The 26609-nt window shown below is 40.0% G+C and overlaps 1 protein-coding gene across 2 annotated transcripts in view; it reads right to left on the bottom strand.

The window, feature by feature from the left end:
• POLR3A (RNA polymerase III subunit A) overlaps positions 1-26609 on the bottom strand; it is a 74510-nt gene that overhangs the window by 30524 nt on the left and 17377 nt on the right. For both annotated transcript variants that reach the window (XM_023737653.1, XM_004383167.2), the window contains exons 7-14: positions 25621-25783; positions 25129-25265; positions 22040-22143; positions 21246-21387; positions 7174-7314; positions 3028-3097; positions 1968-2095; positions 1615-1753 (exon numbers count right to left, since the gene is read on the bottom strand). In XM_023737653.1, the coding sequence (XP_023593421.1) occupies positions 1615-1753; positions 1968-2095; positions 3028-3097; positions 7174-7314; positions 21246-21387; positions 22040-22143; positions 25129-25265; positions 25621-25783 (1024 nt within the window). The remainder of the gene's footprint in view (positions 1-1614; positions 1754-1967; positions 2096-3027; positions 3098-7173; positions 7315-21245; positions 21388-22039; positions 22144-25128; positions 25266-25620; positions 25784-26609) is intronic.

Genomic DNA, 26609 nt, shown 5'->3' with positions numbered 1-26609 from the left:
GACAAGAGCAAGCACTTGTCATCCTTGTCATGGGTATATTTTGAACATCAGATGAGATCACATAGAGCAAAGTCCTCTTTAAACTAAAGCAATTTGTTATTTACCTGAGACATTGAAAACTAACAGTTGCATCATCATGAATAACCTACATTAACAACAAAATGAAATTAACATCTAGAAAGAAATAAAATATAATCCAAAACAAGAAGCCAAAATATCTTAAAGACCAAAGAGTAAATTTTCAAAGGAGTGCTTATAAATGTGAGGAAAATCAGCATCCTTTAATATTTACTCTTCTTTAGGAGACAGCAGGCTTCCTGGCCTTCAGAGAGACTCTGAGATTCAGCTCTTCAGAGCCCTGGAGATCCGTTTCTACTCATAAGGCCTTGCTGGCAAAGGTCATTCTAAATCAGAGCTCCTCCCAACAGCCTGTTGAGAACTGCTTGGGGTGTGGGATGAGATAAGTAGCTCACGCCAGGATGTCAATCAATGGAGTCCCCTTTAAACAGTGCTACAAGAAAAAAGTCACCTGAAGTGAACAGCGTGTTAGTGACCTAGTTGATTTACATTGTGGTGCAAGCTCCCTATCTTGGAGTGGACCCACCATAAACAGCTGGCTAAATGGCATCACGCGCTGAGTTGTACTATTCTACGTGACTCAGATAACTGGGATTTAAATCTGTCACTGTTACACCTAATCTTCAAGTTTCAAAAACCACTGACCTGGTGAGACAGGTTAAAAACACTGGTCTTTATGCCTGCTACCACTGCCAATCGCTCTGACAGGGATCACAAGAGGGTCCCACAACGAGCAGGAGGAAAAGGTAAGAACAAAATTAAAATTCACAAAGAAGACCAGACTTATTGGTCTGATAGAGACTGGAGGAACCCCCGAGACTATGGCCCCCGGCCACCCTGCTAAGTGAAAACTTAAGTCCACCTTTTAGCCAGAGATTAGACAGGCCTATAAAACAAACAATAACACATGTGAGGAACGAGCTTCTTAGTTCCATCAAGTATATGAGACCAAACGCACAACACCCGCTCAAAACCAAAGATGAGAGGGGAGGAAGGGACACGAAAACTGGACTAATGGAAATGGGGAATTTTTTTTAATGAGAAACTAATTTTTTCTTGTCAACTTTCGCCTAAAGCACAATAAAAATAAGTAAGTAAAACACACACTGGTCTCCTAAGTTATACCTGTCAGTCATACTTTCAGACAATGAACACATTTTTGACACAAAATAAATTATATGCCTTAAACAATGAGGCTTCCGTTGATAGCAAAACAAAACAAAAAATGCAAAACAAAAAACAAATTGCATTAGCTGACAAAAACCAGTCACTTCAACACATTTAGAGAAGATAGAGTCTAACAACTGGATCACATGCCAATAAGCTTCCTTTTAGAAAAATGGTGAATCACATCTGAGAGGAGAAACACCAACTAGTTTCTTGAAGAATAAACTTCCTGCCTAAGGCCTCTGAGAAACACCAGACTTTTTTGCTTGCCCAGTGAAGGTATCCGCAAAGCCGATCACTGGCCATCTGCTTTTCTTCCACGCACCCCCCACCCCCGCCCACCCCACCAGCTCAGTTCCTTTGACTCACAGGAATCATTGACACACAGGTCCTCCCCTTTGCCACAGTACTGCTTGCCCTTGGTTCGGAGGTTGGCCCTCACTGGATTGTCATCACTAGGTCTGAGGATGACACTGAAGATCTGCTTTCCGGTCCACAGGGTGACAGGCTGAAGGAGGAGAGGAGCCAGAGTATCACTTGGAGAGCCTGGTCTCAACCGCCCTGCATGCAAATAAGGCCAGACTGTACCGTGATCACACTCGAACCTGGTAGAAAGTTCAGACTTGGTTTACAGACACCAGCAGTTATACTAACTCCACTGGCACACCCATACGGATACAAACACACATGTGTGCATGTACACACACAGCTGCTGCACCAACCTTTAATATTGTAGGGGGTGGAAGGCGAACTTTAATTTTCTCATCCTTGCCAACCAAGATTGAAGCAATGATTTGGCAAGCCTTGGCTCGGTCAAAGAAAGTGTCTTTAAGGGTGAGCAGATAGGCACCTAAGAATTTTAAAGAACAAAACAAAGAAAAGGAATGAAACTGTGAGAAAACCACAATATAAATTTGGGAATAAATCTGGAACATTACTACAACAGCAAGTTAAACATGCCCCTGTTTACTGGCTCTGTCCCCCAACTAGAATCTAAGCCCCAGATGTAAAGGGACTTTTTTTTATTCACTGTGGCATCACCAGGGGAGCCCCTGGGTGGTGCAAATGGTTAACACACTCAGCTGCTAACCTAAAAGTTGGCGGTTTCAGTCCAGCCAGAGGCACCTCAGAAGAAAGGCCAGGCGATCCACTTCTGAAAAATTAGCTACTGAAAAGCCTATGGAGCACAGTTTTACTCTGCTACATAAGATACCTCTATAAGTCAGAGTCGACACGACAGCAACTGTTTTTTTGGTTTTGGTATCTCCAAAAACACCCAAACCAAACCCACTGCCATCAAGTTGATTCTGACTCATAGCGACCCTATAGGACAGAGCAGAAATGTCCCATAGAGTTTCCTAGGCTGTAATCTTTATGGAAGCAGACTACCACATCTTTTTCCTGCGGAGTGGCTGGTGGGTTCGAACTGCCAACCTTTTGGTTAGCAGCCACATGTTTAACCACTGCCCCACCGGGGCTCCTTACACAGGGACTAGGGACCCCTTTTCTCTCCTCCCCAAGCTTCCCACTCTCGCTTCCACCAGGTATGTCCAGTGACCAGAAAAATGCCTGGCCTGTGGTAGGGGCTCAACAAATACTTGCTGAAGCCATGAATAATCCAACCAACAAAAAATATCTCAAGTAGGTTCACAACCAAACTTAGTAAACAAACAACAAAACTAAACACAGCAATTAGTTTGTCAAGTCGTCACGTGAGACATTACCATAATCACTGCATTCCATAGTTACAAGTCTCCTTTGGAGTGAACATCACAAACTCACCTGTTAGAAAATCCTGAATAGCAGCAATCAGTGGCTCCCCATTTCTTGGGGTTACAAGATTTGCTTTAGTCTGAAGGAAAAATAAACAGGATAGGTCAGTCATTCTTGGACGTGCCATGCAGTCCCCAAGATCTGCACCACGATGACTTCTAATTGTTATGAACAAACAAAGGGTAGCAGAAAGAAGATGAAGTCAAGAAAAGGAAGCCATGGTCTTATTCCCAGCTTTATTACTAACTCCAGATCCTTCAACTATAAATGAGAGAAACAATACCAGCAAGATCTCAGAAGTTCCTACTAAAACTAAAATGAAATACCGAGTGCACTTGTTCTGGAATCATGTAAAGAATACTGGACAGGTAAAACATCACTCTTACTGATAAATTCACTTTTCCAAAGACAATTCACTTCTATGAGTGGTGAGCAGCAGTGTGATACCTCTGATGTCAACCAATTCCACTCTTCACAACAATGACAGAACTGTCTTGGTCAAGACATTAAACTCTACCAGCCATCAATTTAACAACAGAGTTCAATTAAACATTTAATGAGTGCCTACACTGGGCAAAAAAATGGTGCTAGTTGACATATAATTAACAAATTCTCAGCATCAGAGTGCACCTGCACTACTCTTGATGAGGAGGCTGCTCGTGTGCGTTTGTGGGGTTTCCTGGCCTCCTTACCAAGTGACAGGTCCTCAAAGCAGAGACCCGTTACTGCCTTCTTCAGAACCACTACACAGGGCAGTCATCTTTCACCAGGGGTGGGGAGTGTTGTTCAACCAGACCGTCTCTTTATTACACACGTTCCTGGCTGCTCCCCTCACTTCTGATTTAGGGGCTGTGAGGAGGGAGTGCATGGGACTGAGACAGGTGTATTTTGGAAAAATCCCCTGAGGAATTTGGACACATTTCCAGCCTAGAGCCCTCCCCTGCTCCACTAAGGACAGGACTGCTGAGCCACTACTGTAGATACCAGTGTTCTCACAGGAAACTGAGGCCACTGTCCAGACAGTAACGAAGGAGTCTTCTGTTCTAATATCCTTGGAGCGTCATATCCTGGTCATTAAAAATTGTTTTTTTTTATTGCAGTAAAATACACACAACATAAAATTTACTATTTTAACCATTTTTAAGTGTACAGTGCAGTGGTTTTAGGTACTATCATCGTCATTTTTAATCAGTGAAATATGCTGTTATAACAAAATACCGTGTGGATCCTCAGTGGTGAAGTCTAACTGGCTGACTGCAGGCTGGGAGCTCTCATCACTAGCCACATTTTCAGTATTACTTTTTATTCTAAAAATACTAAGTTCATTGTAGAAAAAAATCTAAAAATATAGACATAAAAGAAAAAAAACCCCACAAAACAAAATTATGCATGGAATTATCAAACAGAAAGAACTACTGTTTAAGATTTTAGTACAGAACACTCCTAGCTTTTTGTAGTAACCATTTTCACAAACATATAAGCCTCTATTTACCAAACAAAATAGGATCATATCATATACACATAACCTGCTTTTTAAATAAAAAATAAATCATAAATAGAATTCCATACCAATAAGCATACATCATTATTTTTAAGGGCTACACAGGAATTGATTTTATAAATGTGTCATAATTTAATTTAACTAATTCTTTATTGATGGATACTGTCTATTTCCAGAAAACCCTAAGAAGGACAGTTCTGCTCTTACACACATGGGGTTGCCATAAGTTGGAATCAACTTAATGACAACTGGTTTGGCTTTTGGTTAATGTTTTATTGTTATAAAAAAATTTTGCATCTCTGATTATTTCCTTAGGACAGCTTAATAGAAATGAGAGCATCACATCAAAAAATATGATTATACTGATAGATTTTTCCTCTGGCTGTGGGGGTACACCCACTCTCCCTTATGATGGGTCGCCCCTGCCACCCATCATCCAGTCTCTCTACTCTCACAATCCAGCAACAGCCAACCCAGCACTCATCACAACTGCTGTAGATATCGAGGCTTAGGAGAAAACAGGCTAGGTCCTCAGACCACAGGGCCTTTTCGCCCACTGCTCCTCTGCCTGGATTGTTCTTTCCCTAGACTTCCACACTGCTCATTCTCCTACTTCTTCAGATCTCTGCTCAAATGTCACCTTTCTAGAGGCCCTCCCTGACTGTCCTATATAAAACAAGATCCCTACCCTTCTCTTTCCTCCTTACTTCGATTTACTCTGATCTTCCTAATACTTAGTACCACCTGACATATTTGATATTTGTTTATTCTCAGTCTTCCCACACTAGAATGGGGATGAAAGCAAGAATTTTGACTTTCTTGTTCATTGTTGTGCGCACAGGAAGAAGAGTGCCTGGCACAGGGTAGGTGCAATAAGCATTCACTAAATCATTTTAAAAGGCTGAAGAGTCCGACGAAATCATTCAAAAGAAGACTCCAAATCCATAAAGATGGCCTTTATGGAATTACTTATCACAGCAGAACAAAGAAAATCACCTATGTTTTTAACAACAGAGGATAGATGAATTACGGTGTTAACTTGTTGAAATACTGTGAAGCCATTGCAATCAATAATTATGAAGACTCTACAACATAGGATATTTATGATATGTTAAGCAGAAAAAAGGAAAAAAGCTACTACATAAACCATCCCACAAACATCCGGGTTCAAATTCCGGAGGAGCCCTTGTCTCTGGAGCCCTGGTGGTATGGTGGTTAGAGCTTGGCTGGTAACCAAAAGGTCAGCAGTTGGAATCCATCAGCCGCTCCTTGGAAACCCTACAGGGCAGTTCTACTCTGTCTTACAGATCGCTATGAGTTGGAATTGACTTGATGGCAAACCGTTTGGTTTTTGGGTTTCACAAACACTAAATCCATGAATAAGGAACAAACAAGATTTGGAGATAAAGAAAAAGGAAAAGTTGTGAGATGTAGGAACTTTACACTATTTAAATATTTCCCATTATTATACTATAAAGTTTAAATAAATACAAATCAATGTTTTAAAAGTTGGGGATCACAGCCACATGAATTTCTTAGAAGCATTAAATTTCCTAAACGAAAACTTAAACATGTATACAAAATATGTAATATAGTAAACACTTCATTTATCAGAAGAGATATGTCAACTCTAGCCATGAAGGACCCAGGCACGGTCCATGAACGCAGCCCCTCTTCCGGTCCCCCATCAAATCTGCATGGACTTTATATAGAGAATCTTCTCTCACAGAACTTAATGTTATTTATTTTAGATTCAATACTAACAACCTAAACCAAAATAGATTATAAGTATCACATCAGAAAGGGTATAAAAAGTGTTTTTGGAGGTAGGAACACTTACAACCACAAGACATATCAGTTGATAAAACAGGAAACTGGAACACTGGAAATGAAATAAACTGAAGTTCTAAAAGCTCAACTGCTCAGAACCATGAAGTTTAGGAGGAAAGAGCCCTACATGGCAGGTACCACGTACCACGGTGTTATGCTGCGTTTGGTAATGAACACTACATGTAGGACATACATGTATTACATGTACGTGTAGTACAACATTTAAGAGTTCAACCGTAAGCTTCTTAAGAGCAGGTTCCTGCCTCACTCATCACTGAACCCCTTCAGCATGTAACGGGCACTCTTTAAACAACTGTAAAATAAAATGGTGGTTAAGAGTCATTCCAAAGTGATTTTGTTTAATGTGTCCTTTAAGAAGACAAAGAAGCATGTAACACACGTTAGGAAGGTTTCCATTCAGACTGTTCAAATAAAACGTAGTGGTGCTCAAAGAACCTCCTGCTACTTACGTAGAACAACTCCTTCCCCGATGATACCCAATACCAGGGTCTTGCTACTATGTTGTCTTATCTTTTCAGAACTGTATATATTTTCTCTCAGGAATTCATATTTATAGATCAGAAAATAATACCCAATCCCCCCAATAAGACCCGCTATAGACACTAATTCAGTTATGTACCATAATTTCCAAAGAGAATGTTCAAAGACTCAAAAGAAACCAGTAAAAAGAGATGCAGTAGTACCGCTGTTAACAGTAGAGTTAAGAAGAGAAAAGCATGCCTTTGCTGGAACTGCCTGTTGCAGTGGGGTTTCCAAAAGGACACGCACCTCCCTCAAACACTGGGCTGCCCCACCCTACATACCCCCATCAAAACAAGGGCCTCTGCTTTAGCTTCTTCTGTTTGAGGAAGATGAAGATTCATTTCATCGCCATCAAAGTCTGCATTGTATGGTGTACAGACACATTCGTTGAATCTGAAGGTCCGGTGGGGCTTGACCCTGGCCTGTTAGACACAACACAACATGGGAAAAGGAGTTAAGTCATTTATCCAAAACTTCTGAGTTTTGAAACATTAAAACATGGCTTTCTAGAAAACAGGACACTTTAGATCAAGGAAATAAATTTCTCATATGTTCTGTCAAGTGATATCTGTCACTTGTGGACTCATTCACGTAGCTTTATTAGCTCAAACCAAAGTAATAAAATTGTTTTAACACCATGAGGCCAACACCAATTCTAAATAGGAGTCAATGTGAAGGAGCTCCTACTGGCCAATGACATCACAGTCTGAACATCAAAAAGATTAATGCCAGAAGTTGATCAAAACACTGAATAGAACAGGAGGAGGATATGGAATGTGTGGCTAATTAGCCTCCAACGAACTGCCTCCTTTGCCATGAGACCAGAAGAAATGGATGGTACCTGGCTACCATTACTGAACATTTTGATCAAAGATTCCATAGAAGAATCCTGATCAAAAGGGGGAATATGCAAAACAGAATTTAAAATTCTCAGGGACTCCAAACTTTCTGGAGCCATGGAGGGTAGCTGAACCCTTAAAACTATTGCCCTGAGATAATCTTTAAACCTTAAACCAAAAATATCCCCTGAAGTCTTCTTAAAAGCAAACAATAGTTAAGCTTAACTAATAAAAAATGTCTGCCTTGGGCATTAAGCTTTCTTAAGAACTATCTATATGGGATCAAACTGACAACAGCAACTCAAAAGCTTAGACAGGAATCTCAGGGGGCAGTGACTTATGTTAATGAGGGAGGAACAACTCAGAAAAGGAGGGTGAGAATGGTCGTACAACTCAGAGAATGTAATCAATGTCATTAAATTGTACACGTAGAAACTGGTGAACTGGTGATGTTTTGCTGTGTATATTCTCAACAACAACAAAATAAATAAAATTTAGAAGGGGGGAAAAAACCACACTGAATAAGAATACTGAAAAACAAAAAATACCAAATCAAACTATTTGGAAGTTACTTAACACCAACTTCTTAATCCCCAAATTGACAATTAAGGAAAAGAATTAGGCATTTATACTACCTTACCTTAAAGAACTATACTTCTGCATAAGCAAATAGCCCTAGTTAACAAGGAAAATTCTTCATTACAGAAGTCCAGATTGTCAATGTGAAAGGAATGACAGACTTAGAAAATTACCATTTTGCAGCCCCAAAGAAGTAATATAGGCAATGATCATAAGTTTAAGAAACTATTAGAAAAAAGGAAAGCAACAGGCCAAAGCATCTGAGCCCATTATCATCTTAGCATAACTAAAAGTGGTGCACACAGACAGCATGTGCCTCCTAAAATAAAGCAAGAAGTAGCCAGTAACACCTATGAGTTATTCTTGCTTAAAAGTTGAACCTGAATCTGATCACACTTTGAGAGCTGATTTCCAGGTTATAGAAATAAAAAGAAAGAGAAACAATTTCACACATAAATAACAAATTGAGAACATGGAATATTCTTCAGGACAAATGATCTTGTTTCTTCAAGCTAATACACTGAAAATTAAAAAGAAAAAGGACAGTTCTACATTAATGGACTTAAGACATGTGCCAACTAAACATAATATGTAGCCTTTGTTGGGATCCTGATTCGAATAAACTAGCTGCAGAAGGAGATTTTTGAGACAATGGGGGAAATCTGAATATGGACCTGGCATTAGATAATATCAAAGAATGACTGTCAATTTTGTTTAGTGTGATAATGGCACTGCGGTTAGGTAAGAAAATGTCTGTATTTTCCTTATAGATGTAAATTCAGTACACGTGGGAAAAGACATGATATCTGGATTCCTAAAAAAAAAGGTAAATGACCAAAGATAAAATAAGTGTGACAAAATCTTTAAAGTTGTTGAATATGGAGGATGGGAATATGGGAGTTCATTGTAACTATTCATTATATAACAGTTCAGTATACTATTCCTTCCTCTTTTGTACATATTTAAAAATTTTAAAACAAAAATTTCCATTTTGAAATGCTCCGAAGTCATGCAAAAGCTTCCAGAAAGAGAGGGTGTTAGCCAACCCCCTAAGATCTCCTAAGTTGCCACTGAGTTGATTTGGACTCACAGCAAACCTATAGGACAGAGAACTGGCCACAGGGTTTCTAAGGGTGTAATCTTTATGGAAGGAGATGGCTGTACCTTCCTCACAGAGCACCTGGTGGGTTCTAACCTTTCGGTTGGCAGCCGTGGGCTTCACCAACGTGCTGCCAGGACTCCTTAAGCATAAACTACTTGTTTGTTATTCCCACCATTAAATAAAAAGACTGATGTAATGTGTTCATAAAAACTGAATTTAGAAAAATACTACCTTAAGGGCCTGCTTAAACATTGTTTGCAAAGGCTTCTGGATTTAACTGCTTTGCAGATAGAAGAATTTATGACTATTTAACAAATCAAAGTTGCATCTCATTTCCATTTCAAATCTCCAGAAAAAGGAACTGCTGGTGTTGCAAAATTAATCACACACAAAAATATGGCTTAAGGTCTTCATTGGAGGGTCAGTGCAAAAAAAAAAAATCTAAGCATTTTAGTTCCTTAGCTAAGATGCTAAGTTAAATCAAAGGTCAATTTTCTACCCTATTTTAATTCAGTTTATGCACACATACACGTGTATGTGTATGTATATAAATATCTTTTTTAACAAATCATTCTTTTCTTTTACATATTCAATCATCTGCAATTAAACAAAAAGATCAAAGTTTTAAGAGTTAAGCAAAATAAAATGAAACAAAACAAGTGTTAACATTCTAAACCAGTCACTATTTACACTGAAAGGTCGGTGGTGCATGTGAAAGCTGGACAATGAACAAGGAACATCAGAGAAGAACCGACGCCTTTCAATTATGGTGCTGGTGAAGAATACTGAATATACCACGGACTGCCAAAAGAACGAACAAATCTGTCTTGGAAGAAGTATGCTCCTTAGAAGCAAGGATGCCAAGACTTCGTCTTACGTAGTTTGGACATGTTATTCGGAGGGGCCAGCCCCTGGAGAAGGACATCATGCTTCGTAAGGTAGAGGATCAGTGAAAAAGAGGAAGACCCTCACTGAGATGAACTGACACAGTAGCTGCAACAATGGGCTCAAACACAGCAACAACAGTGAGGATGGCACAGCACTGGGCAGTGTTCATTCTGTTGTACATAGGGTCGCTGTAAGTCGGAATCCACTCGATGGCACCTAACAACAACAGCTAATGAAGGAGCCCTGGAGGCGCAGTGGGTAAAGTGATCGACTGCTAACTGAAAGGTCAGCGGCTTGAAACCAACATCTGCTCAGTGGGAGGAAGATGTGGCAGTCTGCTTCCATAAAGATTTATAGCCTTGGAAGCCCTATGGGATTTAAGGTCTTCATTGGTTGTTATGAGTTGGAAAGCACTCAATACAGCGGTGGGTTTGGTTTTGGTTTTGGAATGGCTAATGACCGCATCTTTTCAAGCATTTGTTGGCTACCTCAGTGTCCTCTTTGGTGAAGTGTCTGTCCATGTCCCTTGCCCACTGACTGTGTAATTGGGTTGCTTGTCTTTTTATTGTTGAGTTGTTGAAGTTTCCTGTATATTTTAGAGATTAAACCTATATCAGATATGTTGTTGCCAAAGATTTTTCCCCAGTCTGTAGGTTGTCTTTTAACATTCTTGGAAAAACTTTTTGATAGCATGAGTATTTAATTTTTAGGAGGTCCCAGTCATCTAGTATATCTTCTGGAGTTTGTGCATTTTTAGTTGTGCTTGATATTCTATTTATGCCATAAATCAGAGCCCCTAGCATTGTCCCTGTTTCTTTCATGCACTTTATAGTTTTAGGTTTTACATTTAGATCTTTGATCCATTTTCAGTTTTTGTGTTTGCGGTGAGGCATGGATCCAGTTCTGCCAGACTATCTCTTCCCCGTTTAATGACCCTTTGTCAAAGATCAGGTGTCCATAGGTGAATGGATTTACTTCTGGGTTCTCAATTCTGTTCCACTGGTCTACGTGTGTCTGTCATTGTACCAGCACCAGGCTTTTCTGACTAATGTGGCTGTACAGTAGGTTCTGAGATCAGACAGTGTGAGGCCTACTTTGTTCTTTTTCTTCAATAATACTTTGCTAATTCAGGGCCTCTTTCCTTTCTATATAAAGTTGGTGATTAGTTTTTCCATCTCATTTAAGAATGGTGTTGGGATTTGGATCGGGATTGCATTGTATCTATAGATTGTTTGGGGGAGTGTTGACATTTTCACAATGCTAAGTCTCCCCATCCATGAGTATAGTATGTTTTTCCATTTATGAAGGTCTCTTGGTTTTTTGCAGTAGTGTTTTATAGTTTTCTTTGTATAAATCTTTTATGTACCTATTTAGATTTATTCCTAAGTATTTTATCTTTTTGGGGGCTATTGTAAATGGTATTGTTTTCCTGATGTCCTTTTTGAAGTTCTCTGTTAGTGTAGACGAATCTGACTGATTTTTGTAGGCTGATCTTGTACTCTGCCACTGTGCTGAATCCTTCCATTAGTTCCAGGGGTTTTCTTGTGCACTCTCTGGGATTTTCCATGTATAGGATCCTATCATCCGCAAATAGGGATAGTTTTACTTTCTTCTTCCCAATTTGAATGCCTTTTATTTCCCTTTCTTGTCTTACTGCTCTAGCTAGGACTTCCAACGCAATGTTAAACGTTTAAGTGTGGTGATGAAGTGCTTCCCTGTCTGGTTCTCATTCTCAAGGGGAACGCTTTCAGTCTCTCTCCACTGAGAATAATGTTGGCTGTTGGTCTTTTTAAATATGTTGAGGAATTTCCATTCTATTCCTATTTGGTGAGAGTTTTGTTAGGAATGGGTGTCGGATTTTATCAAATGCCTTTTCTGTATTGACTGAGATGTACATGTGATTCTTTTCCTTTGTTTTATTTATCTGATGGTTACACTGACTGGTTTTCTAATGTTGAACCATCCTTGCAATACCTGGTATGAATCCCACTTAGTCATGATATTATTTTTTCATTGACATGCTGTTGGATTTTGGCTAGAATTTTGTTGAGAATTTTTGCATCAATGTTCATGAGGGATATTGGTCTATAATTTTTGTTTTTAGTGGTATCTTTGCCTGGCTTTGGTATCAGGGTTATACTGGCTTCCTGGAAAGAATCTGGGAATATTCCTTCTTTTTCTATGTTTTGGAATAGTTTAGCAGTACTGGTGTCAACTCTTCTCTGAATGTTTGGTAGAATTCTCCTGTGAAATCATCCAGGCCAGGGTTTTTTTTGTTGGTAGTTTATGACCTCTTTGATTTCTCTTCTGTTATGGGTCTGTTCAGATTTTCCACCTCAGTCTGTACTAGTTTAGGTAAGTTGTGTTTTTCTAGGTATTTGTCCATTTCCTCTAGGTTTTCAAATTTGTTGGAGTATACTTTTTCATAGTATTCTGTTATGATCCTTTATGTCAGTTCTTTTGTGATGTTGATAGTTTTGAATTTATTGAGGCTTGTTTTGTGGCCTGCAATGTTATCTATTCTGGAAAATGATCCATGTGCGCTGGAGAAGACTGTCTACTGCGCTGCTGTTGGGTGGAGTGCACTGAATATGTCTCTGAGGTCAAGTTGGTTGACTGTATTAATTAGATCTTCCGTATCTTTGCTGAATTTCCTTCTAGTTGTTCTGTCCACTGTCAAATGTAGTCTGTTAAAGTCTCCTATTATTCTTGTAGAAAATGTCTATTTCTCTTTTCTGTTAGGATTTGTTTTATGTATTTTGGAGTTCTGTCACTAGGTACATCGATATTTATTGTGGTTAGGTTTCCTTGGTGGATTGATCTCTTAATCATTATATAATGGCCTTCCTTGTCTCCTATTGACGTCTATTTTATCAGGGATTAATATTGCTACTCCTGCTCTTTTCTGGTTACTGCTTGCTTGATATATTTTTTTATGTCCTTTGATTTTTAACTTCTTAATGTCTCTGCATCTAAAGTGGGTCTCCTGTAGGCAATATACTGATGGATCATATTTTTTTTTCCATTCTGCCACTCTCTGACTCTTGACTGGTGCATTTAACTCATTTACATTCAGTGTGATTAACAATAAATATGAATTTATTGTTCTCATTTTGTCATGCTTTTTTTTGTGTTGATAATTTCTGTGTTCCACTTAATTTTCTGTGCTAAGTTCTTTTTGTTCACAGGGTGTCTTTTCATTTTCTTTGTTTCTGTCCATTTTGTGTTTACTGAGCCCTTTTCTGTTTTATTGTGCCTTCAGTGAAAGTTTACAGCTCAAATTAATTTCTCATTCAAAAATTTATACATAATTTTGTGACATAGTCTGCAATCCCCACAATGTGACACCACACTCTCCCATCCACCCTGTGTCCTCTGTGTCCAACTGTCCAGTTCCTGTCCCTTCCTGCCTTCTCATCCTGCTTTTGGTTAGAAGCTGCCCATTTGGTCTCAAACATTTGATTGAACTAAGAAGCACATTCCTCACGTGTGTTATTTTTTGTTTTATAGGCCTGTTTAATCTTTGTCTGAAAAGTGGGCTTCGGGAATGGTTTCAGTTCTGGGTCAGTAGAGCATCTGGGGGCCAAGTTTCAGGGGTTCCTCCAGTTTCTTCACACCAGTAAGTCTGGTCTTTTTCCATGAATTTGAATTCTGTTCTACATTTTTCTCCTGCTCTGTCTAGGACTCTCTGTTGCGATCCCTGTCAGGGTACTGAGTCTTCTTGATTTTCTTCCTTATTTTGATACAAAGGTTTGTTAATTTTCTTTGTAGTTACTGTGAGGTTTACCTTTATCATCCAATGTTCAAAATATATTTAGATATTTACATTTATTTGGATATATTTACTTAGATATATTTAGATATTGCCTTGACGACTTCTCCGTATGGAAGTTCTGTAACTACACCATTTGTTCTCCCTTTTTGTCTTGAAGTTGTTGTCAATTTCAGATTGACATCTCTGGTTCCATTTTTGGTTCTGTAGCTTTATTTAACTTTTGAGATTTCTATATCTGGGCTTACTCTCCGGTTGTTGTCTGCTGTAGTTGGTTCTCTATCCATAGGACTTCCATTAATATTTTTTATTTTAATTTTTTTAATTGTACTTTAGATGAAGGTTTACAGAACAAATAGTTTCTCATTAAACAGTCAGTACACACATTGTTTTATGACATTGGTTAACAACCCCACGACATGTCAACACTCTCTCTTCTTGACCTTGGAGGACCTTTTTTTTGGTGAAAATATACATAGCCAAAGTTACACTATTTTGAAAGTTTCTACATGTACAATTCAGTGACATTGATTACATTCTTCCAGTTGTGCTGCTATTCTCACTAACCTTTTCCAAATTATTTCATCACCATTATCTTCAACTCACTGCCCCCCCGGCTTCCCATCAGACCTTTTAAGTTGATGTTGTCAATTTGATCTCACATAGATCTTTTTTTTTAACCTTAGATGAACATTTCCAGAATAGTTTTCTCATTAAACAGTTAGTACACATATTGCTCTATAACAGTGGTTAACCCCATGACATGTCAACACTGTCCCTTCTCAACCTTGGGTTCCCTATCACCAGCTTTCCTGTCCCCTCCTGGCTTCTAGTCCTTGTCCCTGGACTGTTGGGCCCCACTAGTCTCATTTTGTTTTATGGGTCTGTCTAATCTTTGGCTGAATGGTGAACCTCAGGAGTGACTTTATTACTGAGCTAAAAGGGTGCCCAGTGGCCATACTCTCGGGGTTTCTCCAGTCTCTGTCAGGCCAGTATATCTGGTCTTTTTTTGTGAGTTAGAATTTTGTTCTACATCCTTTTCCCGCTCTGTCCAGGACCCTCTATTGTGATCCTGGTCAGAGCAGTCAGTGGTGGTAGCTGGGCACCATCTAGCTGTACTGGACTCAGTCTGGTGGAGGCCATGGTAGCTGTGGTCCATTAGGCCTTTGAACTAATCTTTTCCTTGTATCTTGTTCTCTTCATTCTCCCTTGCTACCGAAGTGGTGAGACAAGTGGAGTATCTTAGATGGCTGCTCACAGGCTTTTAAGACCCCAGATGCTACTCACCAAGGTAGAATGTAGAACATTGACTTTATAAACTGTTTTAAGCCAAGTGAGCTAGATGTTCCCCGAGACCATGGTCCCCATAGCCCTCTGCCCAGCAATTCAGTCCCTCAGGGAGTTTGGAAGTGTCTATGGAGCTTCCATGACCTTTCCTTGAACAAGTTGTGCAGGCTTCCCCAATACTGTGTACTGTCTTACCATTCACCAAAGTTACCACTTAACTATCATCTCCTTAGTCCCCCCCCAACCCTTCCCATCTCCCATCCCTCGTAACCAACAAAGATTGTTTCTTTTTGTGTGTAAACGTTTACATGAGTTTTTACAGTAAAGCTCTCATATAATATTTGTCCTTTTCTGATTGACTTATTTCACTCAGCATAATGTCCTCCAGTTTCATCCATGTTATGAAATGCTTCACAGATTCATAATTGTTGTGTGTATATACCATAGTTTATCCATTCATCCGTTGATGGGCATCTAGGTTGTTTCCATCTTTTTGCTATTGTGAACAGTGCTGCAATGAATATGGGTGTGCATATGTCTGTTTGTGTGATGGCTCGTATTCCTCTAGGATATATTCCTAGGAGTGGGATTGCCTTTTGTAGTGCTTTTTTTTGTGGTGCTGACGTTTTCTTTGTTCCTCTTACTCTCTTGTAATGAGTTCCTTTTGTTTGTGGATTTTTTTTTCATTTCTTTTGTTTTTGTAGGTTTTGATTTTACTGAGACTTCATGTTCTTCCTCTTTATTTTGATGAGTAGGTTTGATAACTTTCTTTGTGGTTACCTTGGAATTTACCCTTATCTTCCTAGGTTTTGAACCAGTCTATTATTACTTGGTATCGGCTTGCCCTCCTCTCCATTAGAAGTTTATTCCTTCTTTTATTGTTCTGATGTTTTTGTCATTTACAGATTAACCTCTCTGGTTCCCTGTTGTAACTCTTTTCGTTTTGCATAGCCCTTAAGAGTTCATTTCCTAGGTTGGTATCTGGCTAGTACAATCCTGTGTCCTATATTCAGCCTGTGGTCTGATGTTGTTTGTTCTTTGATCGAAGGACTCCCTTTAAAAAGTCTTGTAAGTTTGGTTTGGTTTTTACACAGTCCCTTAATTTCTGTTTATCTGGAAATGACTTAATTTCACCATCATATTTGAACAAGAGTTTTGCAAGACATTATTCTTAGCTGGCAATTTTTTTCTTTCAAAGTTTTATATATGTAATCCCATTGCCTTTTTGCCTGCATGGTTTCTGCCAAATAATCTGAGCTTAGTCTTATTGTTTCTCCTCTGTATGTGACTTTTTGTTTTTATCAAGCTGCTCTCATGATTCTTTGATAGTTTTTGGTTTCAGTGAGTGTGATTATGATATGCCTTGGTGATTTTCTTTTGGGGTCGATCCTGTATGGGGTTTGTTGAGCTTCTTGGATGGTCAGCTTTTCATCTTTCATAATACTGGGGAAGTTTTCTGCCAGTAATTCTTCAATGAACCTCTCTGTTTTGTTTTCTCCCCATTCTGGAACTCTGATCACTGGCAGATTTTTGCTTTTGATTGTATCCCACATAATTCTCAGGGTTTCTTCATTTTTCTTCATTCTTTTTTCTGATTTTTCCTCAGAGTTGTGTCCAAGTGTTTTTCTTCAATTTCGCTGATCCTATCTTCCATCGTTTCAAACTACTCCTCAGCCCTTCTATGACACTGTCCATTTCTGAAATCTTGTTGTTTATCTTTCGGATTTCTAATTGTTGTTTTTGTATGGTTTCTAGTTATGAATTTATTTTAACATTTTGTTCCTGTATTATTTTCTGGAATTCTTCCATTTTATTTTGTCTGTATCTTCCATGAATTTGTCTGCCTTTTCCATGAATTTCTCTATTTTTTCCTCATTTTTATCTGCTTTTTGCTTCAATTCTTGGATAATTCTGAATATTAGAGATTTGAATCTCCCACCAGTTAGGTCTAGTGCCTTTTTTTCTACTGGAAGGTCATCTGGTGCTTTGTTTTGGACGCCTACTGGAACCATCCTGTCCAGTTTTTGTAAATGTTTTGATATGGCCTCTGTCTCTGGGGCATTCAGTGGTTATTTTCCTCATTTATTCACTGTAGATTTGTTTGTTTCATCCTGCTTTTTTGTTTTATTTGGTTATGTCTGAGCAGGCGGGCTGTGCATTCTTTGTTGGTTGCTCATCTGTGGGCACGATACTTTTCACCTCCTTCTCCAATGGGCAGAGTCGGTCACTCAGGTATGGTACAGCAGGGCAGGTCCAGCTGAAGGGGAGTTGCTGGGATGGGTCGTTTGCGGCACATACGAGGGCTGACACTGCAGACCTGGAATCAGTGTAGGGCAGGTTCCAGTAGGTCATGCCTGTGCTGCCTGGGAGTGTGATGTTCAGTGTACACTGCAGGTAGGCAGGAAGGAGGGGGCAGATTGTGATGTGTGGAGCTAAGATGGGTATGGGAAAGATGAGAGAGAGGAGAGAGGAACAGGAGCCAAAAACATACACACAAACAAAAAAGAGTACTAAGGGACCTTGCTATTGGAGTGGAGAGATGAGAGACTGAGAAATGGGGAAAAAATAAAAGTAAAAAAAGAAAAAAAATAGAAAAAGAATTAAAAAAATGAATAAATCGAGAGACCGGAAATTAAGAAAGACAAAAAGGGAATAATAGACAGAAGAAAACAAAACAAAGAAACAAAAATAACCCCCAAAACAAAACAAAACAAAACAAAAGACAAGAAAAACGAAATGTCCCCAGGGATGTCCCTATGTATCTGCACAGAGTAAGGGAGTAGCTTCCAAGTCACGCGGTACTGCCTGGCTAGAAGGGGCTCCTAAGCCGACAAAAGAAAAAGAAAACAAACAAACCAATCAAAACAGAACAAATCAGAGCAAACAAACAAAAATGCCCCGGGAGTCCCACTAGCGTGGTGGCACAAGCCAGGAAGCAGTTTCAGTCAAACGGTGTTTCGCAGCCTTTCAGGAAGAAGCAAAGATGGTGCACGGAGCCAGGTATTTGAGAGAAAGGAGGGGGAGGTGGTGAGAATTAAGGAAGAAATCTAAAGAAGCGGAAAAAAGCAACACCAGCAGCCAACAAAAGGCACTCAGGGAGCCAGCCAGTGCGGGCCGATGGAGTCCAAGAGACACCAGGGTGAAGGTGGTGCTTCCTGGCCAAGAAGACTGTGGCTCCAAGAAGCAGAGGAAGCTAAGTGGGGGTGAAGAAGGGTGGGGGTGGAAAAGCCTATATCGCTGGTTACCGGTTGTTCTGTCTCCTGCTAGAAGCTCTGTGAAGCTGCTTTCTTGTACCCCCTGTTCACTGATCTCCGATAGGAGTCCAAGATGGCGGATCCATGCTGGGTAGCTGATAGGGGACCTCTGCATGTATTTCTCCTTGCTCTTTGTTCTTGGTCAGTTTCTTATTCCATTCGGTGCTTGGCTGAGTTCTTTATCTCTTCATCTGACACTTAGGGTTTCAGAATTAATGTGGTAACTCTGTTTGACTTAGTTTTTCTGATCTTTGCTGTGGAGGGATAGAGTGGTGCTTCTGAATACAGTGCCATGTTGCCCAGAAGTCCTCTCCTTTAATATTTTTTGTAAGGATGGTCTGGTTTTTACAAATTCCCATAATTTCTGGGAATGTCCTAATTTCACCATCATTATTTGACAGATGATTTTGCTTAGTATATGATTCTTGGTTGGCCATTTTTTCCTTTCAGAATTATATATATGTTATCCCATTGTCTTCTTGCCTGCATGATCTCTGCCAAGAAATCACAGCTTAGTATTATTGGAGTCCCTTTGTAGGTGATATTTTGTTTTTAACGAGTTGCTCTCAGAATTCTTCCTGTATCTTTGTACTTGAAAAGTTTGGTATGTGTTGGTGACTTCTTTTGGGGTCTATCCTGTATGGAGTTCGTCGAGCTTCTTGGATGGTTATCTTCTTGTCTTTCATGATATTGAGGACGTTTTATTCCAGCAAACCTTCAAAAATTCGCTCTCCATTTTTTTTTTTTTTTTGGTCTTCTCCTGTTCTGGGATTGTAATTACGTGTAAATCATTCCTCTTCAGAGGGTCCCACATAACTCTTAGGCTTTCTTCACCTTTTTTCGTTCTTTTTTCTGATTGTTCCTCAAACAAACTGGTATGCAGGGATGTCGTCTATTTCACTAATTCTTTCTTCCACTGTTTCAATTTTACTTCTATGTCCTTTCATTGAATTATCTGATATTTCATTGTTAATCTTCTGGATTTCTAGTTGCTGTTTCTATATGATTTCTGTCTATTTATCATTTTGTTCTTATATTGTTTTACTGAATTCTTCTAGGGTTTTGTGTTTTCCTTGATCTCTTTGAGGACCCTATATGTAAGCCTTTTGAATTCCTTATCAGGCAGTTCCATTACCACCTCTTCCTCAGAAAGGTTTTCTGCAACTTTATTTTTGGCATACGTTGGAGCTATCTCGCCTAGTTTCTTTATATGATCTGATATCGTCTGTAATATTAGAAGCATTAAAGTGTTGCTTTATTTATTTTTGATTTTATCAGTGTGGGTGGGTCCAGTGTGCTTCAGTGACTGCCTGTCTGGTGGCACAGAGGCGTTCACTTCCTGCTGCCAGTTGGACAGGTCAATGGCAGGCAGGGCGAGCCCTTGTCACTGTTCACTGCACATGTCAGATAGGTGAGGGCGTAATGGGTGGGCGCTATCTCGCGGTACAGGAATGCTCACAGTTGCTCGCCAGGTGGTGGGTGACAGAGAAGGAGCAATGCGAATATCCAGGGGGTGCTCCATTGGGGAGGGGTGCAGGACAGTTGGTACGCTGGTGCTCTCCCTGGCGGTAGAGGGGCAGGGCTGTCGGCTGGGGGTGGGCAGGTACTCTCTATGATGGGAGGGGGCAGGGCGGGTGACCGGGGTCATACAGGCACTCTCCTTGGCAGTGGGGGGCTGGGGCAGTTGGCCTGGGGGGCACACAGATGCTTCCTTCGGCAGGTGAGGGGCAGACACTCTCTCCAGTAGGAGAGCAGAGGTTGCACAGGTGCTCTCGGATTGGGGGGAGGGGGTGGCCGGGGAAGGGGAAAAGAGAGGGGAAAAAAAAAGGGAGGGGGCTCATCTACTGCTCCATGCTCACCACTCAGCCTACTGGTGAGGTATGGCTGCCATTGGAGAGTCACCCTGTTTCTGGGTCCTGGCTCTGTCCCTGTTCTGTGTACGTTGGGATCCTTCAAGCTCTCCTCCTTCTTCTTGTACTTTCCCTCCTTAATTCTAGTTCATGTCCTGCTCATCTTGCTTCAGTCTGGTCGACACAGTTTCTCTGTCTCTTACTGGGAGTTCCATGAAGTTGTCTTCCTGTGCTCCTTACCTAGGGTTGCTGCTGGCTTTATCTCAAAATGGCCTCACTACGCCAAGCTGTCTGGCAGGGCACCTCCTCTCCCTATCTCTCTCCGTTTGTTGCTGTCATTCAGTTTCTCCTTTCAGTCAGTGTTTGATTTAATTATATATCCTTTCATTTGATATTCAGGCTTCCAGGGTCATCATCTGTATTTTTTCACTTTGTTTCTCGGGTGTTTGCTGTGGAGAGATGGTGTGATGTGTCTGACTAAACCTTTTTCTACTTGTATATACTTTTATTTGCAAATGTTTGCTAGTCACTTTCACACTGATTTCCAATTAACTCCTGTTTCACTGCTGTCTATGAATATTGCATAAAAATATTAAAAACACTGAAGGGAAGCTTAAAATTAAAAAAGTTTCACTCAAACTAAAAGTTAGAGGAGAGGAAGATCAAAAGTTATGAAAATTAGAGCTTACTGGCAATTTTCATTTCAGGAGTCCAAACTTTAGCAGTGAATACTCACAGCAAACTTCACTCAACAGAAAATAAAATCAGCAACCTAGACTCACCAGATGAGCCATAATGCTCAGTTTGTGCAGCGAGGGCTGCCGGTTGAACAGCACCACATCCCCATCTATGAGGTGTCTCTCGACAATGTCACCGTACTTGAGCTCCTGAGCCATCTTTTCCCGATTTCCGTATTTCAAAAACCTAATGTGCCACAATAAACATGGTATCTGAGAGCAAAGTTCCTTCACCAAGTTGTCCCTCTTAGTATCACGATTCAATCTCTAATATGAACATATTTTATCGAATCTAAAATTTCTCCATTTATAAGACCTGTCATTACTTTACGTACCACCAATAAAGAGAAAAAAATTATGAATTAAACTATAGTGTATCATTGATTGTGAAATATATCCTGATTTTTTAAATGTTGAAGTACGAACAAAATGTCTTAAAATCAATGAAATACGGCAAAGAATCAACTTCTCCCACATGACCCTGTTGATAAAATTCTCTGTGAAAAGCTACAGTTAAGAAGATGAATGTCCCTGGATTATCAGTACACTGAAGTCACCCCTGAGAGCCCAGGAGATTCATATGATTCACCCTCCAATGTACTTTGCCCAATTAGACTCAATTAGGTTAAACGAGAGTACGCAACTGATCTCATCTATTTTAAATAATACAATAGAGCCAATGACATACTGAGGGGCTCACTGCAGTTTAAGCAGATGGTACATACATGCCAAACTGTATTACAAAAATGTTTCTCAGACTGCATTCTATGGGTGAGCATGGTGACAGTGAACTCTGTCATGGGAAGGCAGTTAAATCCAGCTAGATTGGAAAGCATTACCTTTTCATATGCGTATGTCTCTGCTGAATGAAATTGGCTCCTGGGTGAACTTCAGGGCCATTTTGAACCAGTTTCCTCAAAAAATTGATGTTTGCTTTGTTCACCTGCAAGACCACAATAAAAACATGAGATACTCTTAGGTTTTTATAAGCTAGCATATGGCACACATACAGACACAGACAGACACACACATACACAGTTGAAACACAGTATATTAATTTTTCTATTCTAGTACAGAGAGACACCCCTGGGCACCCTGCTGTCTAGGGTTTTGAGTGCAAGGAGGACCACGGATTGTCAAACAGGAACCCAGTTTCAGTCTCAACCACGTCACTCACTCACTGGCCTTTGGCTTCCCCATCAGTGAAATGAGTGGGTGGGACTAATCTACAAGGACCTCCCGGCACTCATTCTGTGATCCCAGAAACAGGGGGCAACTTCAACTGCAATTATTTACCATGGGCTTTTAATGTTTAGAAGCCATGAAACGAGAATCACAGGCTCTGGTTTGCACAGGTCAAAGGGTGTTATGTAACCTCCTGGACAACAGTCTCATGGAACACCACTTCACAGAAAGAGACTCTTGGATCGTTAGTAATTCAACAGAGGACATGCCACACAAGCTTTACCGGAAGCATCTGGCCCAAAAATGAAACTTAAGGACAAAGCCAATCCATACTGTCCTATTATCATATCTTGCAGCTACCTAGAAAATTACTGAAGGAAAAAAAAAAAGCACTGTAAATACCCTTTTACACTCACAGTGAGTGTGAACTGGGTGTAATTGAGTGTAAACTGGTGTAGCCTTTCTGGGTATGCAGCAATAGCCTTAAAATGTTCAAACTCAATTGCCTCCATGAGACCTTTGCCATGAGACCAGAAGAACTAAATGGTGCCCGGCTACCATTACAGAACATTTTGATCAAAGACTCTATAGAAAAATCCTGGTCAAAAGGGGGTAAATGCGGAACAGAATTTAACTTCTCATGAAATCCAGACTTTCTGGAGTCATTGAGGCTGGATGACCCCCCTGAGACTATTGTCCTGAGATAACCTTTAAAGCAAAAACTATCCCCTGAAGTCATCTTTACACCAAAGAACAGTCTAGCTTAATTAGTGTAGAGTGTTTGTTTTCAGCATTGTGTTCTTTTAAAGAATTATCTATATAGGATCAAACTGTCAACAGCAACTCCAAAGGTTAGATGAGAAGCTCACGGGGCAATGAGTTTATCTTATATGTGGTGGGATAATCTGGAAAAGGACAGCGAGAATGGTTGCACAATTTGAAGAATATAATCAAGGCAACTGAACTGTACATGCAGAAACTGTCCAACTGGTGTATGTTTTGCTATGTATATTCCCACCAAAAAAAAATACATATACATATATGTACATATACATACATATTTTTTAAATGTTCTCACTCTGACTCACTGATTTTGAAGTTTTTAACATAATTCATGCCAAGAAAATTAAATATGGGTGCTGTTTATCACTTAGTCATTTCTTTTCTTCCAAAGCTGTACATATATATTTTTACCATTTACATTTTTTTCATAATAGAACATCCATAAGGTTCTAATGACAAAAAAAAAAAAAAAAAAAAAAATAGAGCAAATTTTAGAATACTGCTTTTATAAAATACCCTTGTAAATTCTTTGGATATTACTGACATCCATAATCTTTTTCTTGCCCTTTATTCTTGCGTTGCTCTCAGCGTCTTCCTTTGCTTTGGTTATGGCGTGCCGACTTCCCCCATAATGTGTATTGCCTTTCCCTTCACCAATATTAACATGTGTCTTCTTTCGAGTTATTAATTCTCCCCTCCTCCCCTGGTAACCATCAAAGAGTGCTTTTTTCCCCTTCCTGTGTGTAAACCTTTTCTTGTTTTTTAAATAATAGTGGCATTTAATCATTTTAAAACATAAGGTATGAACCAACATAGAAAGATGGCCCAAGATGTCATTTATTAAAAAAAAAAGTTTCAGAACAGTATATATAATATATATATGAATATACACGCATTAAACTAGATGCAACCATGGCTATATGCTGTAGACATTATTATATATACGGTCAATCCTCATTATTTGCAGATTCTACATTTGCAAATGTGCCTACTCTATAAAATTTATTTATAAGCCCCAAATTGTTAATACTCCCGGTGTTTTGCAGTCATTTGCCAACATGGGCATGTGCAGAGCAACAAAATTTTAGTTGTCCAACGTACACGTTCCCAGCTGTCCTACTGAACAAGCTGAACAAGGCTGGTTCAGAATTCGCTAATACGGTGTTTGTGGAGACTTCACAGAACATAGCTGCAGCAAATAACAAGAATCAACTATTATGTATAAAACACACTGGAAAGGTACACACACACCCTCACATACACCCAACTGGGTTATTTGGGTTACTGGGGATTTTCCACTCTTTGTTGTTTGGAACATCAAAACACAATGTAGAAGACTAGGTTTAAAATAAGGAACCAAGAATGGGCCACATAATCCAGAGACTTCATCAGCCTGAGACCAGAAGAACTAGATGGTGCCCTGCTACCACCAATGAATGTCCTGACAGGGAACACAACAGAGGGTCCCTGATGGAGAGTAGAACGATGGGATGCAGAACTCAAATACTAGTAAGAAGACCAGACTTAATGGTCTAAGACTGGAGGCGCCCCAGAAAGCATGGCCCCTGGTCTCTCCATCACCCCAGAACTAAAACAATTTCCAAGGCCAACTCTTCAGACAGGGATTGGACTGGACTGTGGGACATAAAGTGATACTCGCGGAGAATGTGCCTCTTAGACAAGTAGGTATGAGACCAAAGGGGAGGCTTCTGTCCAGAGGTTAGAGGGGAAGGCAGAGAGAGTTAGGAGCCGGTTGAATGTTCATGGGGAATCAGGAGTGGAGGGGAGGAGTGTGCTGTCGCAGAATGGGGTGAGCAGTTGGGGTCCCATAACAACGTATGATAAAAAAAAAAAAAAAAATTCTGTATGGGAGACTAACTTGAAATGTAAACTTCATTTAATTACATCAATTAAAAAAAAAAAACAAAACTGAGGAACTGAGTAGCTGAATGGTAGTTACCTTTTCAGGAAAAGTTAGAATTTTGGCCACATGAACTGGTACTGCTACCTCATCAATCCGGAGGTTGGGGTCAGGTGAGATGACTGTTCTGCCAGAAAAATCCACTCTCTTTCCTGAAAGATTGCCTCTAAATCGTCCTGTACAAATAAAAATATGTCACAGAACCCAAAGGCACAGGATGTGCTGTTTAGAGGATTATATAAACAGAGAAATCAAACAAAGCCTGATTTCTGACTAGATGAGCTTGACATATAGCAAAAACCAAACCTGTTGCCGTCAAGTGGATTCTGACTCACAGTGCCTATAGGATAGAGTAGAACTTGCCCCATATGGTTTCCAAGGAGCAGCTGGTGGATTCGAACTGCCGACCTTTTTGTTAGCAGCCTAACACTTAACCACTGAGCCACCAGGGCTCTGACGCTTCACATATAGGCCAAAAATTTTTTACCAAAGACAGCCAAGTGTTTCCAACACGTTGTGACCAAAACGTACCTTGTTTTCCTTTCAGGCGCTGGACAAAACCTCTGGTCCACTTCTTCGGTGCCATGTTGAGGGGAATGCCTGAGAGCTCGCTGTTAATGTAAAGGGCACACTGCAGCTGCAGGAAGTCCCAGTCCTCCATGATCATCTGCGTCTTGGCGCCAGATATTCGATGCTGAAAATGAGCAGAGAATGAACAGAAACATGATTGTTTCTAGGTCAGCTTGATTTTCGTTTTCTTTAAATTTTATTTATTTTGATGTTGAAGATATACACCAATTCAACAGTTTCTACATGTACAATTCAGTGACATTGACTACATTTGAGTTCTGCAACCATTCTCACCCTCCTTTTCTGAGTTATTCCTCCTTCATTAACATAAACATTCTGCCCTTTAAGGTTCCTGTCTAAACTGTTGAGTTGCCATTGTCAGTTTGATCCCAGATAGATAGTTCTTGAAAGAGCATAAAGCACGGTGCCCGTCTACCACCAATGACAGCTCTGACCAGGATCACAACAGAGGGTTCTGGACAGAGCTGGAGAAGGATGTAGAACAAAATTCTAACTCACAAAAAAAAAGACCAGATTTACTGGCTTAAAGGAGACTGGAGAAACCCCGAGAGTATGGCCCCCAGACACCCTTTTATCTCAGTGGTGAAGTCATTTCTGAGGTTCACCGTTGAGCCGGGGAGTGGACAGCCCCATAAAACCAAATGGGACTAATGAGGTACTGCAGTCCAGGGACAAGGGCCAGAAAGCAGAAGGGGACAGGAAAGTTGGTGATAGGGAACCCAAGATTGAGTAAGGATAGTGTTGATGTGTTGTGAGGTTGTTAACCATTGTCATAGGGCAACATGTGTACTAACTGCTAAATGAGAAACTATTTTGTTCTGTAAGCCTTCATCTTCAGTGAGAATAGCAGCACAATTGGAAGAGCGTAGTCAATGTCACTGAACTGTGCGTGTAGAAATTTTTGAAATGGTGTATCTTTGGCTATGTAT

This window comes from Trichechus manatus, unplaced genomic scaffold, assembly GCF_000243295.1.
Source record: "Trichechus manatus latirostris isolate Lorelei unplaced genomic scaffold, TriManLat1.0 scaffold00106, whole genome shotgun sequence".
NCBI lineage: Eukaryota > Metazoa > Chordata > Mammalia > Sirenia > Trichechidae > Trichechus > Trichechus manatus.
Note: the sequence above shows the minus strand (reverse complement) of the source record. Positions and strands in the feature narration are given on the sequence as shown.